Raw genomic sequence first — 18,570 nt, 5'->3', positions numbered from 1 at the left:
TTAAGAATGAAGCTTTTTTCTATTTTTTTTTTTTCTGTTTTCTTGGCCAGATTCTGATAACCACAACGCTGATGAAAAACCAGAATACATCTACTGACTCTAGTAGTTAGCAGAAATATTCTGGATTTACACTAAAGTAAAGTAGATTACAATGACCTTAAAATAGTCTCCTCCTCCCTAATTTCCCAGTAAGACCTGTAAAACTACCACATGAATCTAAAATTAGAACTGAATTATGTTACGACATAAGAATGAAACATGCCATTAGATATTTCATTAAGTCATTTCAATACAGAGACAGACAAATAAAGTGCATTTCTGTAACTGCATCACAAGGAGTGGGGGGGAAGGGGATTTTTTTTTTTAAACCTTTATTTTTTTACCTTTTACCCAATGGTAGTTTACCTTGCAATTTTGATGTAATAATGTGTTGGCTTTGGCATAAGGAACTCTCCAGGAATCTCCACTTCTGCTGTTTGAGCTGAGAAATTACTTAGAAAACGACACTTTTCCTCTATGAGGAAGAACTTTGGAAGCTGCTTAGTTTTTGCCTCTAGGATTTTGATCCACTTCTTCAGTTTAGAAATAAGATTGTGAAGTTTCATGGAGCCTGGTACACTGAAGTCAAAATCTAAAAGAAATTTTTTTTAAAAAATTTATCATTCTGAATGCTGTACAGTATATTTAACTATCAGATATTTGAAGTTGGCATTTTAAAAGTTGTTCTTTCATCTTTGTGCCCTCAAGCAAAACATTTTTAGGTGCACCATGTATAGCACACCATTATGCATTAAAATAGATCTACAGTGGTAACATGGAGGAAAATGGTTATTTACATACACTGGAAAAGTAACACAAAAAACATTACCTTACCAAGCAAGTCAGTGTATAAAACACGTGAGTGGTTACTAAAAGCAAATGATGAATACCAAACACAAAGAAAAAAGCTAGTATGTTCAGATTAATTTTGAGGAGTCAGAATGGGAGATGAAACTACTCGTGAAAGGGATCAGACCATCTTTGTTACATCTGTGTAGAATGCAGAGCACAACTGGGTTAGGGATTTAAGTGCTACAGCAGTATAAACACACATAATTCCATAGTGCAGACAGGTATGCTACATTTAGTTGCACAGGTTCTGTCGGGTATTTCATCTCTGTATGAAGTTTGATTTTGGAATCTGATAATTACAACCAATATGGAATAAACTGTACACTAAATGACTTAATCCACCAGGCTAGGTTGCTTCCTTCTCCTGCACAAAGCTCTACCCAAATCCATTTGTTTTCCCAGCTCTTTTGCCTATATAGATTATCCTAATACCTTACTGCTTCATGGTCATGGGGACATTAGAAATAATACTGTGAAAGCTCTGAATACTGTTACTGATTAACAGTCTTTATTTGGTTTTATATAGTTCACCAATTCAGATACAATGGAATGCATGTGGTATGGATTAGATCAAATCACATAGATAGAGGAAGAAGAGCTGAAGCTTATTTTCCAATCTAGTAATGTGAGCTTCCTTTTGACTTAAAATCAAATTAAGTGGTATTAGATAGGACAAGAGAGTTCTTAGCTCTATTTTATTCTGTATCTGAGTATGCATACTGTTTTTTTTAAAATGAGATGAAAGAGCACCAACTGGGGAGTAATCTTGAAAGTCAGAAGTAATTCCAAAACAAAAGTAGTAAAATTGCTGTCTGCTATTCAAAAAAGACGGTTACTCACCGTTGTAACTGTTGTTCTTCGAGATGTGTTGCTCATATCCATTCCATTAGGTGTGTGCGCGCCGCGTGCACGATCGTCGGAAGATTTTCTACCCTAGCAACACCGGCGGGTCGGCTGTGGAGCCCCCTAGAGTGGCGCCTTCATGGCGCTGAATATATACCCCAGCCGACCCGGCGCCCCCTCAGTTCCTTCTTGCCGGCTACTCCGACAGTGGGGACGGGGGGCGGGTTTGGAATGGATATGAGCAACACATCTCGAAGAACAACAGTTACAACGGTGAGTAACCGTCTTTTCTTCTTCGAGTGCTTGCTCATATCCATTCCATTAGGTGACTCCCAAGCCCAACTTAGGTGGTGGGGTCGGAGTGAGACATTGCCGTGTGCAAAACCGCTGATCCGAAGGCAGCATCGTCCCTGGACTGCTGCACTAGTGCATAGTGAGCTGTAAACGTGTGGACTGATGACCAAACCGCCGCTCTACAAATGTCCTGTATCGGAACATGTGCCAGGAAAGCAGTCGAGGAGGCTTGGGCCCTCGTGGAGTGAGCGGTGAGGTGCGGTGCTGAGACACCTGCCAGGTCATAGCAAGTCCGGATGCAAGACGTAATCCAGGAGGATAGGCGCTGTGAGGAGACCGGTGAGCCTTTCATTCGGTCGGCCACTGCAACGAAGAGCTGCGTCGTCTTTCTAAAGTGCTTTGTGCGGTCAATATAGAAGGCCAGGGCCCTTCGTACGTCCAGGGAATGCAAGCGTTGATCCTGGCGAGTGGCATGTGGTTTGGGATGAAAGACCGGGAGAAAGATGTCCTGGTTGATGTGAAAAGGAGAAACCACCTTAGGGAGAAAGGCAGGATGTGGACGAAGCTGCACTTTATCCTTATGGAAAACTGTATAAGGGGGCTCGGATGTCAGCGCCCTGAGTTCAGAAACGCGCCTTGCTGAGGTGATGGCTACGAGGAAGGCTGTCTTCCAGGATAGGTACAGAAGTGAACAGGTGGCCAGTGGCTCGAATGGAGGACCTGTGAGCTTGGAGAGAACCAGGTTGAGGTCCCACGTCGGGACGGGCTGACGTTGTTGTGGGTACATCCGGTCTAAGCCCTTGAGGAACCTAACGACCATCGGGTTAGAGAATACCGAGGACGCGAGTTCCCCTGGGTGAAAGGCCGATATAGCGGCCAGGTGAACCCTAATTGAAGATATCGCCAACCCCTGATGTTTTAGGGAGAGGAGATACTCCAAAATGAGAGGAATGGGTGCCTGCAACGGGGACGTGGCTCGTTGTTCGCACCAACAGGAGAACCGCTTCCACTTGGCCAGGTACGTGGTGCGTGTTGAGGGCTTCCTACTGCTCAGCAGAATCTGTTGGACAGAGTGCGAGCATTGCTGCTCTGCCTGGGTGAACCATGGAGCAGCCACGCCGTGAGGTGGAGTGATTGCAGGTCGGGGTGACGCAGCCGGCCGTGGTCCTGCGTGATGAGATCCGGATACAACGGAAGCGGGATCGGTGTCTGAACCGAGAGTTCCAACAGTGTGGTGTACCAATGTTGTCTCGGCCACGCTGGAGCGACCAGAATTACCTGTGCCTGGTCTCTGCGCAATTTGAGCAGTACCTTGTGGACCAGAGGAAACGGAGGGAAGGCGTAAAACAGGTGGTCTTTCCAGGGAAGGAGAAACGCATCCGAGAGTGAGCCCGGAGCTCGACCTTGTAGGGAGCAGAACACGTGGCACTTCCTGTTGTCTCGGGATGCAAACAGGTCTACCTGGGGAAACCCCCACCTCTGGAAGATGGAATGTATGATGTCCGGACGGATAGACCACTCGTGCGTCTGGAAGGACCTGCTGAGTCGGTCCGCTAGAGTGTTCTGGACTCCAGGGAGGAACGATGCCGTGAGGTGGATTGAGTGGGCGATGCAGAAGTCCCACAGGCGAATGGCCTCTTGGCATAGGATTGACGAACGTGCTCCTCCTTGCTTGTTGATGTAAAACATGGCCGTGGTGTTGTCGATGAGAACTAACACACATCGGCCCCGTAGGAGGTTGAGAAATGCCTGGCACGCCAGGCGCACCGCCATCAGTTCCCGAACATTGATGTGCAGGGCTAGCTGGGATGCAGTCCACAGGCCCTGGGTATGGTGTTCGTTGAGATGGGCGCCCCAACCCAGAGATGAAGCGTCTGTGACCAGGTGCAGAGAGGGTTGTGGGGCGTGAAATGGCATCCCCTCGCAGACCACATTGTGATCTAGCCACCAGGTGAGGGAGGTCAGGACCGAGATCGGGACCGTGACCACCATGTTCAGGCTGTCCCGATGTGGACGGTATATTGAAGACACCCAGGTTTGAAGTGGGCGAAGCCGAAGTCTGGCATACCTGGTTACGTACGTGCAGGAAGCCATGTGGCCCAGCAGGGTAAGGCACGACCTCACCGTGGTAGTTGGGAACGCCTGGAGCCCTTGAATGAGGCTCATGATGGTGCCAAATCGGTTGTCTGGCAGGATGGCTTGTGCACGTCTGGAGTCTAGAACTGCGCCTATGAATTCTATTCTCTGGGTAGGTTCTAGAGTGGATTTGTCCTTGTTGAGTAGGATGCCCAACTCGTTGAATGTGTGCACTATTATGTGGACGTGAGCTTGAACTTGCTCCTTGGTGCGACCGCGTACCAGCCAGTCGTCTAGGTACGGGAACACCTGTATCCCTTGCCGACGAAGGTACGCTGCCACGACAGCCATACATTTCGTGAACACTCTTGGGGCCGAGGATAGGCCGAAGGGAAGGACTGCAAATTGGTAGTGCACCATGTTTACCACGAATCGCAGGAAGCGTCTGTGAGGTGGGTAAATTGAGATGTGAAAGTATGCGTCTTTCATGTCGAGGGCGGCGAACCAGTCTCCAGGATCGAGGGAAGGGATAATGGCCCCCAAAGAGACCATGCGGAACTTCAACTTTACTACGAATTTGTTGAGTCCGCGCAAGTCCAAGATGGGCCGCAGACCTCCTTTGGACTTGGGAATCAGGAAGTAACGGGAATAAAATCCCCTGCCCCTTAACTCTACTGGAACCTCCTCTATGGCCCCCATGGCCAGGAGCGTAGAAACCTCCTGAATAAGAAGTTGCTCGTGAGAAGGGTCCCTGAAGAGGGACGGGGAAGGGGGGTGGGAGGGGGGGATAGAAGAAAATTGGATAGCGTATCCCCTCTCCACCGTGCGGAGGACCCAACGGTCCGAAGTTATAAGGGACCAAGCACGGTGGAAGTGGGAGAGGCGATCCCGAAAGGAGGGGGTTGGATCCTGGGGGATGACTGGGGCGCCGTCCTCGACCGCACCTTCAAAAGTTCTGCCTGGGGCCTGAAGGTGGTCTAGGTGGCCCCTGGTTTTGGCCGGGTTGAGGGCCGGTCCACCTTCTTCTACCACCTCGCCCTCGCCTCCTGGCCGAGTCCTGTCTCTGACGAGGTGGGGGGGGGTAGAAGCGCTGAGGCTGCGGCCTAAATGGCCTGCGCTGAGGGCCCACAACATGCATCCCCAGGGAGCGCATGATTGTTCTCGAGTCCTTTAGGCTCTGCAGGCGAGAGTCCGTTTTGTCTGAGAACAATCCGTGTCCCTCAAAGGGGAGATCCTGTAGGGTTTGCTGCAGCTCCGGAGGCAAACCCGAGACCTGAAGCCAGGAGATCCTACGCATAGCGATACCCGAAGCCAGGGTCCTCGCAGCTGAGTCTGCTATGTCCAAGGAGGCCTGCAAGGAGGTCCGAGCCACCTTCTTGCCCTCCTCTACCATGGCTCCAAACTCTTCCCTGGACTCTTGGGGAATCAGCTCCTTAAACTTCCCCATAGAGTTCCAGGAGTTGAAACTGTAGCGGCTCAGCAGCGCCTGCTGGTTCGCTGCTCTAAGTTGTAGCCCTCCGGCTGAGTAAACCTTACGGCCAAACAAATCGAGCCGCTTAGCCTCTTTTGATTTAGGCGCTGCAGCCTGCTGGCCGTGGCGCTCTCGTGCGTTCACTGATTCCACCACCAGTGAACACGGTTGGGGGTGGGTATACAAGTACCCATAGTCCTTAGACGGGACAAAGTATTTTCTTTCCACCCCTCTCGCTGTGGGTGGGATAGAGGCAGGAGTCTGCCATATCGTATCCGCATTCATTTGAATCGTGCGGATCAGGGGTAACGCTACCCTCGATGGGGCATCCGCTCCAAGGATATTCACGATCGGGTCGTGAACCTCCACTATCTCCTCCGCCTGCAGGTCCATATTACGGGCCATCCTGCGCAGAAGATCCTGGTGAGCCCGAAGATCTATTGGAGGCGGGCCTGTGCACGATGTGCCCGCCACTGCCTCATCGGGAGAAGAAGAGGAAGATGCCTGCGGTGGAACAGGATCCAAGGGCTGGTCCTGGTCTCCCTGTTCCTGGGCTGGAGCATCACCTGTGCCTGGGTCCAGGGTGTCAGGTGGTGCGGACCCAGAGGCCTCCATGCCCCCTGGCGGAGGCCGAGAGATGGTGGACTCCGGGGCCCCTCTGACGGAGTGACCGGAGCGAGAGGTCGACGCAATTGGAGCCCCTTGCGCCTGATGGTACGCCCACGGGGTCCAGAACGACCAGTGAGATGGGCCATGAGCAGGGTCCTCTGCTACCTCCTGCCAATGGCCTATGTCCTGCTCCTCGGCTTGACCCTGAGGGGGGTATGCCGATCTCGATACTTCCTCAGAGGAGCGGGACACCGATCTCGATGGCCATGGCGGTGCCGAGTGCGTCGAGACGAATCCCGTGGGATGCGGTGCCGCACGGTGCCGGTCCGGGGATGTTCTATCTCCACGCGGTGCCGGCGATCGGTGCCGGGACCGCGACCGGTGCCGATGACCTCGTCGGTGCCGGGAGTCGGATCTGGACCTCGACGAGGACCTGGAGTATGCCCGGTGCCGGGAGCGGCCTCTCGACGTCGAGCGTCGACCGTAGCGGTGCCGAGAGCTAAGTCTCGACGTTGATCGGTGCCGACGATCATATCGGTGCCGAGACGTAGAGCGGTGCCGCGAAGAAGATCTTGGCCGCGAGTACGACCGGTGCCGAGATGATATTCGGTGCCGGGACTGCGAGCGGCGTGGGGACCTGCTTCGGGACCTGGAGCGGTGCCGAGGTTCCAGTCCTTGTGGAGGGCGCATCAAGGCCGGTTTCCCCCTCGACTGGACCGGGCGAGTCAGCGGTGCAGTCGGTGCCGGTGGTTGAGGCGGTGCCGGCTCCGTGAGAGCTATTAAGTCTCTCGCCGCCGCGAAGGTCTCTGGAGTCGACGGTAGGCACTGTATCACCGCCGGCCTCGGTGGAGACGCTATCTGCACCGGACTCAACGGCTTCGGTGCCGGAGTCGACGGTGCTGGAGGCACCTGTTTCCTTTGCTCCACCGGCGGACGCGGCTCTACCCCCGGCACTGGGGGAGCTGGCGTCTTCGGCACGGACGTCCCCGTTTTATGGGCTTTTTTATGCCCCGGGGATAATGATCGGCGCCGAGGCACTGCTTGCGGTGCCGACGAGGTCCGGTGCCGGGGAGGCTTGTCTGACGCCACTCGCGTGGTCGTCAAAGCCGGTGCTGCCGGTGCACTGCGCACCGAGGTGCTAGGCGCCGGGGTCTGGCCCGTAGAGGGAGTGTCCGGGCTAAGTGCCGCCTCCATCAGGAGTTGCCTGAGCCGAAAGTCCCGCTCCTTCTTGGTCCTTGGTCTGAAGGCCTTACAGATCTTGCACTTATCTGTTTGGTGGGACTCTCCCAGGCACTTCAGACAGGAGTCGTGCGGGTCGCTCGTGGGCATAGGCTTCGCGCAGGAGGCGCACTGCTTGAAGCCGGGAGCGTTGGGCATGAGCCCGGCCCCGCGGCCGGGGAAGAAAGGGGGAGACGACCCCCTTAATCCCCTGAGCTACTTAGAACAACTATAACAACTTTTTTTAAAAACTATTTAACTATTTAACTATAAACACTATAACTATAACTGCTAATAACCAACAAAGCTAGGGAGAGTGGAGAACAGCTAAGCAGCGCTCCACAGTTCCAACGACCGTCAGGGGCGGTAAGAAGGAACTGAGGGGGCGCCGGGTCGGCTGGGGTATATATTCAGCGCCATGAAGGCGCCACTCTAGGGGGCTCCACAGCCGACCCGCCGGTGTTGCTAGGGTAGAAAATCTTCCGACGATCGTGCACGCGGCGCGCACACACCTAATGGAATGGATATGAGCAAGCACTCGAAGAAGAACAATTATTTTTATTTCTTACAGCTCAGAATAGAAAAAATACATTTCTTTTTACTCTTTTCGGTGTTCAATATTTGTATGAAACACCTAGGAGAATGGACAAGACATCCTGAACAGAAACGCCAACAACATGCAAACAAACAGCTCTGTTCATCCTTCACAACTCCAGCGTTTCCAAGCTAGCCTAGTGCTTGTCCAAGATCAGCTCAAGGATGAATAGCTTGAAAAGGTTGAAATTGAATCCAAGCAACAGAGAGATCACTCCAGTTTAAAGAGAATTTGCAGCTACGTGCTGTCTGCTCTAGTTGAAGATACATAACCCATAATTAGTCTAACCCATAATTAGTCAAATGAGTGCAATTTAGGAATGGTTCTGGATTCTCACTGATGCTATACTCTCACATATGCAAACAATGCATTCTGCTATCTAGTGTTCCATCCTAAGTGGTGACCTGGCCTCAATAGTACATGCCTTTGTTACGTCTTGATTGGATTACCACAATACAGTCTACCTGGGCACGATCAACGCTCAGGAAACTTCAGTTAGGACAGAACGGAGCAGCTCTTCTTTACAACTCAGGTTGAAGAATATCAAACTTGTTCTCTGCTTGCTATAGTGGCACTCCATAGAATATCATGTCAAATTCAAGATCTCCATCCTTATCTTCAAGATACTTAATAATCTGGGCTGGGACAGCTGAACAGTTGCCTACATGAGAACTGGGGTCCATAACTGGAAGCATCTACTACAAGGGTAAAGTGTGGTTGTGCAGGAGATAGTGCTTTCTCGAGGGTTGATCTGAGACTGTAGAACAAAATCCTGCAGGATCTCAGAACCACCATAAATCCCAGCACTTCCTGTTCTGAGTGCAACACACTCATCTTGACCTTGCTCTCACTAATAAGAGCACACAGCACAGCTTAAATAAAAATATATTTTAAAAATTAAAGTGAAAATAAAAATAGTTTAAATCCACACAGAATTTTCCCCCTGCAGAGAGGAAGAAAGACAGAACCACGTGCCAAATGCATTACTGGTAGGTGAGACACAAGGTAGGTGAGGTAACACTTTCTATTCGACCAACTTCTGTTAGTGGAAGGTACAAGCTTTTGTGCTAAACAGAGCTCTTCTTCAGGTCTGGGAAGGAAATCAGAATGTCTGAGCTAAATACAAAAAAGCTCAAAAGCTTGTTTCTGGTCCAATAAAAGATATTGCCTCATCAACCTTGTCTGAGCAAAATACAAGTCAGAACAGATTGTTAAGCATAAGGGATAACACATGTTATAAGCAGGCACTAGAAATGAAGTGGGCAATTGAGGGTCAGTTGTTATGCATAAGGGGTTTGAAAATATGAAATTAAGAGTAGCAGGTAAATCTGGTGTGTCACAACCAACCTTCAAACAACCACCTAACCGCATCATCAGAAGCAACCTCCCCACAGACCAGGATACATCAAGTCAAAGGGGCACTAGACCCTGCCAGAACAACAGAAGCAGAACCTGCAGACGTATCTCCACTGTTCGTATGATCAATATCACACACAATACACCTTTCAAGATCCATGGGTCCTACATGTGCTTATCACAACATGTGGTGAATGTACTTCATCCACTGCCCCAACAACAAGTATGTGGGTGAAACCAGACAAATACTACACTCTTTAATGAACTCACACACACAGATGATAAAAGACAAAAACACCCTATCACCCACGTGCAAACAACTTTCACAAAGCGATCACTCTTTATCCGGCCTGTGTAACTGTAATCGTAGCCATGTCAATCCCAGGATATTAGAGAGACAAGCTGGGTCACTTACTATCTTTTATTGGACCAACTTCTGTTGGTGACAGACACAAAATTTCGAGCCACACAGAGTTGTTCTTCTTCAGTTCTGGGAAAAGTACTCCGAGCATCAAAGCTAAATGCAAGATGGAGATTGTTTAGCATAAGTAGTTAGCACATAGGGACCATTCAAGGAAGAGAGCTCTGTTAACACCTCTGTTTTATGCTTAACAATCTGTCCCAGCTTGTATTTACCTCCGTCTTTTTCCTTCCCCAGAACTGAAGAAGAAGAGTTCTGTGTATCTCAAAAGCTTGTGCCTTCTACCAACATCTGGTATCTGCTATCTTGTCTCTCATATCCTGGGACCAAAATGACTATTGCAAACTATTGGTAGGTGTTCAGGTATCACAGTGGTGAACATGGGATGAGAGCACAGAGAACAGAATTTACAAGATAAAAGCTGACAATAGTGTAAAACCCAGTTACTGCATATTAAACTCTGAAAATTGTGTAATATTTATCATTGATCAATTTGTCAAAGCAAGCAATGTCTTCCTTAGCTTTACTGTGTTAGAAATGCACTGTACATTTCCTCACAGCCGGTATAAGATTCACAGTTATAGTAGAACAATTTCTGCATGTGAAATCTCCAATATGGCTCAATACAAGTAGAATGCTAGGGAAAATTATCTGTTCATCTCAGAGATGACACAGTACATCCAGAACACAGAAACTACTATGCAGTCTGTTACATATGTAAAATATTTTTCTAGGTCTCCAATATAACTATTAAGCATTTAAGAGAAATAAGTTAAAGTAATTGTGAGTGTAAAAGCTGAGAGGAAAGAGAAATTGGATCACAAAAATCTGCTGTGAACATCCATCTATAGTGCACTAACAATTAAATACTTACATGTGCCCTACGGTAATTACAAACACACTAGGGGTCAAATTTTCAACCACAACCACAAAAAAAGGGGTCACAAAAAGCTGCATTTTGTTCACAAATCTGGTAACTTCCTCTACAAACACATTTTACAGAACCTAAATACACCACGTTTTTGTGGGTGTATCTTTTGTATGCACAATAAAACAAACTGGTCCTATTCACTTTTAGCCACAATTCAGTGTGTGTGTGTGGGGGGGGGGGGAGGGGGCGAAGGGACACACACACACACACACACACACACACACACACACACACACAGATAAAGACTGTAGGAAATGCATACATGCAGCACAATAATCACCTCCTAAAAACCTGACAGTTGCCATAAATCTCTTGGCTTTTTAAAGGGTAACCACTATATACTCACACATTATATATACACAGCATACTTTTTTTTCCTCTCTCTCTCTCACACACACACACACACACACACACACACGATATAAATTTAATATCTTCCTTATGATACTGCTAATTTTGAGATTTTTTTTAAATCATGACAGGATTTATCTTTTTCTATTCTGATTTTTTTTTTTTATATCAAATTAATTTAAAAGAAGTTTATTTTCTTTGTATCAACATATAATGGTGTTTTACACTCTGCTGGCTTTATAGCAGCACCTGCTCCAAAATTATTTTCAGAACAGCATTGGTATCCACAACAATGCTGATACACTAAATATTCTGGCGTGAGAATGTCCTATATTAAAACAAGACTTGCATATTAATTTCAGTTTCTTTCAAAACATAGGAAAAACTCATAAAGGACACATACAGTTTCCAGGTTAGAGACATTAAGAATAATTCTGCTAGACTCTAAAACAGGGGTCGGCAACCTTTCAGAAGTGGTGTGCCGAGTCTTCATTTATTCACTCTGATTTAAGGTTTTGCATGCCAGTAATACATTTTAACATTTTAAAAAGGTCTCTTTCTATAAGTCTATAATATATAACTAAACTATTGTTGTATATAAAGTAAATAAGGTTTTTAAAATGTTTAAGAAGCTTCATTTAAAATTAAGTTGAAATGCAGAGCCCCCAAGACTGGTGGCCAGGCCCCGGGCAGCGTGAATGCCACTGAAAATCAGTTTGTGTGCCGCCTTTGGCGCACATGCCATAGATTGCCTACCCCTGCTCTAAAAACTATTACTGTAGTTAACTGACCGTCCTTTTTCTGTTTTTAAGATTATATGCAGCACAACTCTGATAACTACAAATATTATTATAAAAAGATCTGATTATAATTCCAAGCCTACCCTCTAGTGAGCAATATGAGTAAATCACTTTATGAAGAAATGACAATAGGACTGCATTATTTCTTTCTGTAACTCCATGAAGTGCAGCAAAATGTCCCCAAATTACAACTTCAGTATTCTAATGACATGCAAATAACCAACATGGTAAAAATATGCTACAGTGTTAATTTATTTTTACACCAAGTTATTTGTTTCACTATAGGAATACACTCCAGTTTGGTGAAAATGTCTATTTTAGATTTTTTTGTTTTGTTTCTCAATAGCAGATGGGAATGACAGAGAGTGAGCTCAATTAATGAACGTTTTTCATCCATGTCACATAGGCTCCACACAGCCTATCTGAGAAGAAAATAAGTAACTTCAGCTGTAAGGGGAGGAGAAATATCACTGGCTTCACTATGGTGAAAGACTTTTATACTTTGCTTTGCAGACAGCTTAATTTAGACAGATGTTGTTTTATTTATCTATTTCAACCACTACTAAAAGCTAAGTCTTGCTCCTAGAATTAGTTCAAGATTTACCAATTCAATGAAGAAACCAGTCAAATGTAAAGAGTATCAGGAAAATACTGAAAAATGTGGAATTACCCATAGATAACACCAACATTTTATTGAACACATTTGCCTATCTGAATCAATACTTCTGGATCACAGCAAACGCTGTTTTTACAATTACTAGGATAAAAATAACAAGTTATCACAATTACACAATAGGAGAAGTTTGTCCAGACAGGCAAGGTAAGAATCCCCCAGCATGCAGCCATAAGAAGGACTTAATCTTAGTAATGAGAAAAGAGGTTGTGTGGGTAAGATTTTGTCACAATTAGTTTTAGTAAAAAGTCACACACAGATCATGGGCAATAAACTAAAATTAACGGACGCCCGCAACCACCTGCCTTTGACTTTTATTAAAAATAATGGGGGTGGGAATGATGACACATAGGTCTCTGAAAGACACAATCTGTGACCTCTGTGACAAAAATCTTATCGTTATTCATAACCGAGTCCAAAGATATACATCAGGGTGTAATCTTGAACACACTTTGGTTCTTTCCAGTAATTCAAAAATCCTTACCCAACCAATCTGAAGAAGTGGGGAAGGTGGATGCAGCGTATGGACATATACAGACAATTATCTCAATAAACCAATTACTACAATAACTAACTTTCTCTTTTGAGAATTACCTATATGCATCCCCTCCTCTGACAAACAGCAGTGACCCACCAGGTGAGAAAGATTTGAGAAATATTAAAGCGACTGCAACACTACTCTCCCAAGCTGGGCATCAAATCTAGATGCCAAATCAAAGGAGTAATGGTATGAAGAATGCAGAATTCCAAGTAATATCTTTGCATAATTAAATATGGGAGACAGCAATGCATGCATGCTCTGGAAGGTGTCTTAGACCTAGTTGAGCCTGGTCTGTCATTCCCAAATGGCTGACACCTAACAGTACATGACAATCACTCTGATCTATTTTGACCGTCTTTTAGCAGAGATGAAAGATTCAGGATAACCGAAGCATGGAGCCTGAGTTCCCTGGATGTGAATATGGCTTGCAGAAATAACTGAGATAGAAGGTGCTCAGATGCCACAGTAGTAAGTCAGGGTAATAAAAAAAAGGGGGAATGGAACAGAACAATAGATATTTGCAGTGAGGGCGCCAACACCAGACCCCAGTTAGGAAAGATTGGTCTGATCATAGGGTCTAGCCAGCCTGATTCCTCTGAGAGATCTTAAGACTTGAGGATTTTCAACAAAAGGGCCCGAGGACCCAGCATGTGGGACACCTGTCATGCTATGGTTCTGAAGTGAAGTCCCTTGTCCATATTGAAGAAAACTCTGGGGTTTCTGTTGTTTTCTTGACTCCATGGAGTTTAACTGTGACAAGATGAGATGTAGAGCAGACATGAAATCCTTCTGGAAGTCTGTAGAGCCACAATCTCTTTGAAGGACAAACCAAGTGCAATTAACATCACCCTCTCAATAGCCATACTGTCAGATGGAGATGGTCTCAGTCTGAATGGAGGATGAGACTCTCTCTTAAACCCCATGCAAATTTTGCACTTGGATGGAATGAGAGTCTGAGACACTCGAGACAACAAGAATGCCCATCACTTCAGGAGAAAAATCTGTTGCAGGTCTAGCACCGATTTGAATCCAGGGACCCTGGGCATACCCCAGAAGTTTGGCAGAAGAGGAAGTTCGAGGAATCAGTCCTGGGTAGGAATCCCCCTAGCGCACAGACTTGTGGAAGGAAAAAGGAAAAAGAAAACTAAATATTGAGAAAAGAAAATAAACAAACAAATGGGAAAGTCTTCTAGGAAGCAGCGGACACAGTTGCTCTGTCTTAAGCCACAGGCATTGAGAAGGAACTGGAGCAACAGCAGATCTTCTTGCTTTGGAGCACAAGCTTGTATAGTGTGCAGGCATAGACCCACAGACACGGTTGAGTCAAATCTTCAACTGACTGCATTCAGGTACACACACATCCTACAATGGAGCACCCACAGCAATAGATACTAGAAGAAACAGCTTTTTTCGGGGTGAACCAGTTCTACTGCTCCTATTAACCAGAAGATGAGAGATGTCGTTCACCATCAGCTTGTATTTAATAGGATTGTTCCAGACTCAACATCCATCCGCCCAAGCTAAGAATAATTGCAACAATACTCTATGACCTCTGAGAGATTTCTTGAAAGATGGGCTACCTCTTTGCCTTGGCTCTGTTTAGCCAACTGTACTATGTTGGGCAAGTGGTCCTGTTTACAAAACCATCCCATCAAAAATTCTGGCAAAATTATAGAGCAGGGAACTATTGGAACTTAAATTTGGCTTTAAAACCAGGGATGGTAACAGATAAGAAGGAAAATAAGCTGAACTCCATTTGCTTGGCTGTAGATAGAGATTTTAGAATGAGTGTGGAAAGGGTATGGCCAATCCCTGGAGCCTCCTGGAGGTATCTGAGCTCCTTTTTGTATTTGCAGGAAGAAAGATGCATCTCAACTGTTGGAAGAAGAGGTTATGGAACCACAATACATGATTTGCATACGTCTTTTGAAACTATTTCTATCTATCACCATTAACCTAGGAATAACTGGAGGGAACACAGTTTACCTTTAGATAGATTCTTAACTAATATACACATATCACAGAAGACTTGGAAAACAGCTGTAAATATCTACACATCAAGTAAATACAATAGATGTTAAGAATTATAAATACAAACATGGTCACTTCTAAGTGAGACAGAAGGCGGACACCATTGACTCAGAATGAACAGGCCCAAAGCACATAAGGAAATGTAGGCATGATCTACTAATTGTTGTCCAAAAATGTTAATACATTTACTATGTCCAGTAAAGCAATTACATTTCTATTAATTTGATAATGTCATTTCTACCACTACTGCAAATTAATCACAAACCTAAATTCATTTTCTGCATAATAAACTAAATTATAGAAGACTCCACAAAGCAAGCATATTCACCAATTTAATTTCATCTATTTTTTCACACTTCAATTTTGAATGAAACCCCACATTTAATAGATTAAAGCATAATCTAATCTAGCACTAACTAAAATAACTATTTTAATCCTGTAATCACTCACGCTTAATCATAATTGAAAAATAAATTTTGAAGTCTGCAAGGAAAAAAAAAAAAAATCAGTCAAATTGCTTATTCTTAAACTGAAATTTAAGAGAAACATTTTGTATCTTGATTACTTTAAAATGTTCTTTATTTTATTAAATAGCTCCAGAAAAAAATTCTCCCTTTAGGTTTGTTTAAACGCTGATGCATAGAATTTTCGTAAAAGTCTGACAGGATAAAGCTAGAAACTTTAAATATGCCATTTATAAACCTTGAAATTATGCAAAAAAAAATACACAGAGAATAAAATGAAAAAGTGTTATCAGTATAAGGTATTTTCATACCAAAGATGGACACTATAAAATAATTAGTCTTACAATCCTTTTTCTAGGAGGTTGGGGGGTTATGTTTGTTTGGTTTTTTAAAGTAACTACTCCCTTCTATGTTTCTCTTAGAATTCCAAGTCTAACTTCATAATTCTTCTCCTTTAAAGCCTAAAAAAATTAAGATCTCCCAGAAGTTGTATCTGGAAGGAAACAAAGCATCAAGAGAAATTAATAAAAAATAAAGATAATATAAAAAATACTATAAAAACCAATATCTTCAGTGACTAAATGTTTCCTAAGGGCTGTTGCAATATGTAAATAATAAAGGTTTTCAAAAATAAGAGATCCTCGTCTACATTAACTGTATTTTGCTTCTGTAATTTTCAGACAATTGGGGATATGTGAAATGCTTCAACTACTGTTTCCTTTCCTTGTAGCCTTTATCCATTAAATTTAATCATATGGTTCAGGACTTCCATTATCTACTGTCATGCAACTGCTGTGCTTCAAAGAGTACATCATGCAATACATAATGTGCACAAGATATGTAGGTCATATCTGTGACTGGGAGCTACTTTCACAAGAATCTCAACATATCACTTATTTTCACATCATAGTCAGTAAGATGTTTGAAAAACCACTCTAACTCTACCTGCTGAACTCAATAAAGCACTCAGTAACAGTGCTGACCTTGAATACTGAATACAGCAAGCTCCATAATTACTTATGAACATTAACATCTAAAATTTTAAAACGAATTTATCAAAATAGGATTTAGAAAAACAGTTGAAAACTTAGCTCTACATTAAAATATGTCTTTCCGATTCAGAGGTTTAATATTTTTCTGTCTGAAAGAGTTGATATTCCACTTTATCTGATTTTTAGTCTTCTTTCAGGATAAGCCAAGGAAGTATCGCTGCAATAGAAGCCAATTTCCATGACCAGGGAAGCCATGAAATGCGCCCCCCCCCATGAAATGTCAAGCTTCTGTGCCACATATACAGACAACATTTGAGTGGCCTTGATACTTTTGTTTGTTACATTAAAACTACTTTGTAGGCTTTTCTTAGGTAAATGACTCAATTTCAGTTCAAACACCAGAGATACATAAAATATAATAATTCTGCGGGCAAATAAAATATGAAATACTTAATAAGCTACTTCCCAAAAGGATCCTTTTTTATTAGAGCAGACTATTGTTACGGATTCAATTTATCTAATACAATTATGTGAATGAGTAGAGAATTTTATTATCTAGCTATCCAAAATTAATATTACTCACCAGATGTTGATAATTTTGGAAAACTGTACATACTACTGTTTGTTGGACTTTTGTGATGAAAATTGTGATTACATTTTAAGTGACTTACATTGTGTGCTTTTAGTATAAATAAGGACTATCTAGCTATTAATGTTTTTTATCTGCCAGATAGTTTTGTCATTCACCATACAAGCAGTCAAAATGGGCTAGTCCTTTGTTGAAGTGCTGTAATGTACTTATTTTTGTAAATAGGAGTAATTGGACTACAGTTATGGAAAGAATGGAAAAACTACATACTATTCTACAAACATTCTTTCCACGGTGTTGTGATCTAATTTTCTTGCATGCATTTTTTACTACTCCAAAGAGTATAGAAATGGACAGACAGTAGACTATTGTAAATTTTTCAAATGATAAAAATTTGGTTTGTTCTATAGTCACTTTTCTTCCTCAGAAAGGGAGAGTAAAGACCATTTTCGGATCTGAACACTGGACAAACAATATTTTAATTGCAGATTATTAAAATAAACTTGAACATACGTTGTGAGATCTCACCTGTTGTAAACTGCCCTTTTAATTTCTGAAATACAGGGTCTTGAGCTGTAGCCTGAGCTCTTCTAGCCAACGATTCTGAAGCTGCACTGGAAAACATAGTAGAGACATTTGACACATTCTCCAGTCCCACTCCAAAGGTACTGACCAACTTCTTGACAAAATTTAGTGTATGGGGAGTGATTTTGGCATCTGAAACGGCTCCACTTTTCTCAAAGGCAACTGAATAGCACTTTGCCAGGCCTTGCTGCAGCTGTCTAAGAACCTAATAAAAGAAAAAAGAAGTATATGTTGTTAAGTCTTTTGATTTGACAACAAATATACATTACTACTACAATGCAATGAAGTACTAGAATACAGCAAACCCAGAATACATTTTCTAATAGTAAAATTATCCTTTACTTAAATCTAGATTATGAATCTTTCTGCTTCCATTTCAGTCACTGGAAGCAAGAGCTGGCCCTTAAGTCAAAATACGGAAGAACTTTCTTTGTAGTAGTGCCTGAGATGCTGTTTAGCAAAGAATCATTAGATATTCAATATGGGCCTACTATTGAGAGTTAAAGCATCGAGTCTTACCTCTGAAAATTAGCAAATTATACAGATGTAGCAAATAAAGTGCATCACAAAATGTACTTTGTTCATCTGACAACTGTAATTTAAATTCTCAGTATTCTGGAATACATTAATAAACATGAGGGTTTTTTCATAAAATAAATAAAGTGTTAGTAATATGAAACCTTATTAAAGCCTAGGTCATTAAATCTTTTCTGAATAGGGGTAAGAAACAATCATTTTGGGAGGCAAATGCTAAAGTGGATAATCTGGTCAAGCAAGATTCCAGTGTATTACATGTGCTGTATTTACTTTTCAAAATACACAGATCAAATTTAATTTAG

The 18,570-nt window shown here is 43.7% G+C and overlaps 1 protein-coding gene across 4 annotated transcripts in view; it reads right to left on the bottom strand.

Annotated features, from left to right (window-relative positions):
* TRRAP (transformation/transcription domain associated protein) overlaps positions 1–18,570 on the bottom strand; it is a 156,600-nt gene that overhangs the window by 15,124 nt on the left and 122,906 nt on the right. For all 4 annotated transcript variants that reach the window (XM_054041328.1, XM_054041327.1, XM_054041329.1 and 1 more), the window contains 2 exons: positions 17,675–17,936; positions 406–631 (listed from right to left, as the gene is read on the bottom strand). In XM_054041328.1, coding sequence (XP_053897303.1) covers positions 406–631; positions 17,675–17,936 — 488 coding nt within the window. The remainder of the gene's footprint in view (positions 1–405; positions 632–17,674; positions 17,937–18,570) is intronic.

The sequence above is a fragment of the Malaclemys terrapin genome, chromosome 10 (genome assembly GCF_027887155.1).
Source record: "Malaclemys terrapin pileata isolate rMalTer1 chromosome 10, rMalTer1.hap1, whole genome shotgun sequence".
Lineage (NCBI taxonomy): Eukaryota > Metazoa > Chordata > Testudines > Emydidae > Malaclemys > Malaclemys terrapin.
The sequence above is the reverse complement of the archived record's forward strand: the minus strand, read 5'-3'. Positions and strand labels throughout refer to the sequence as shown.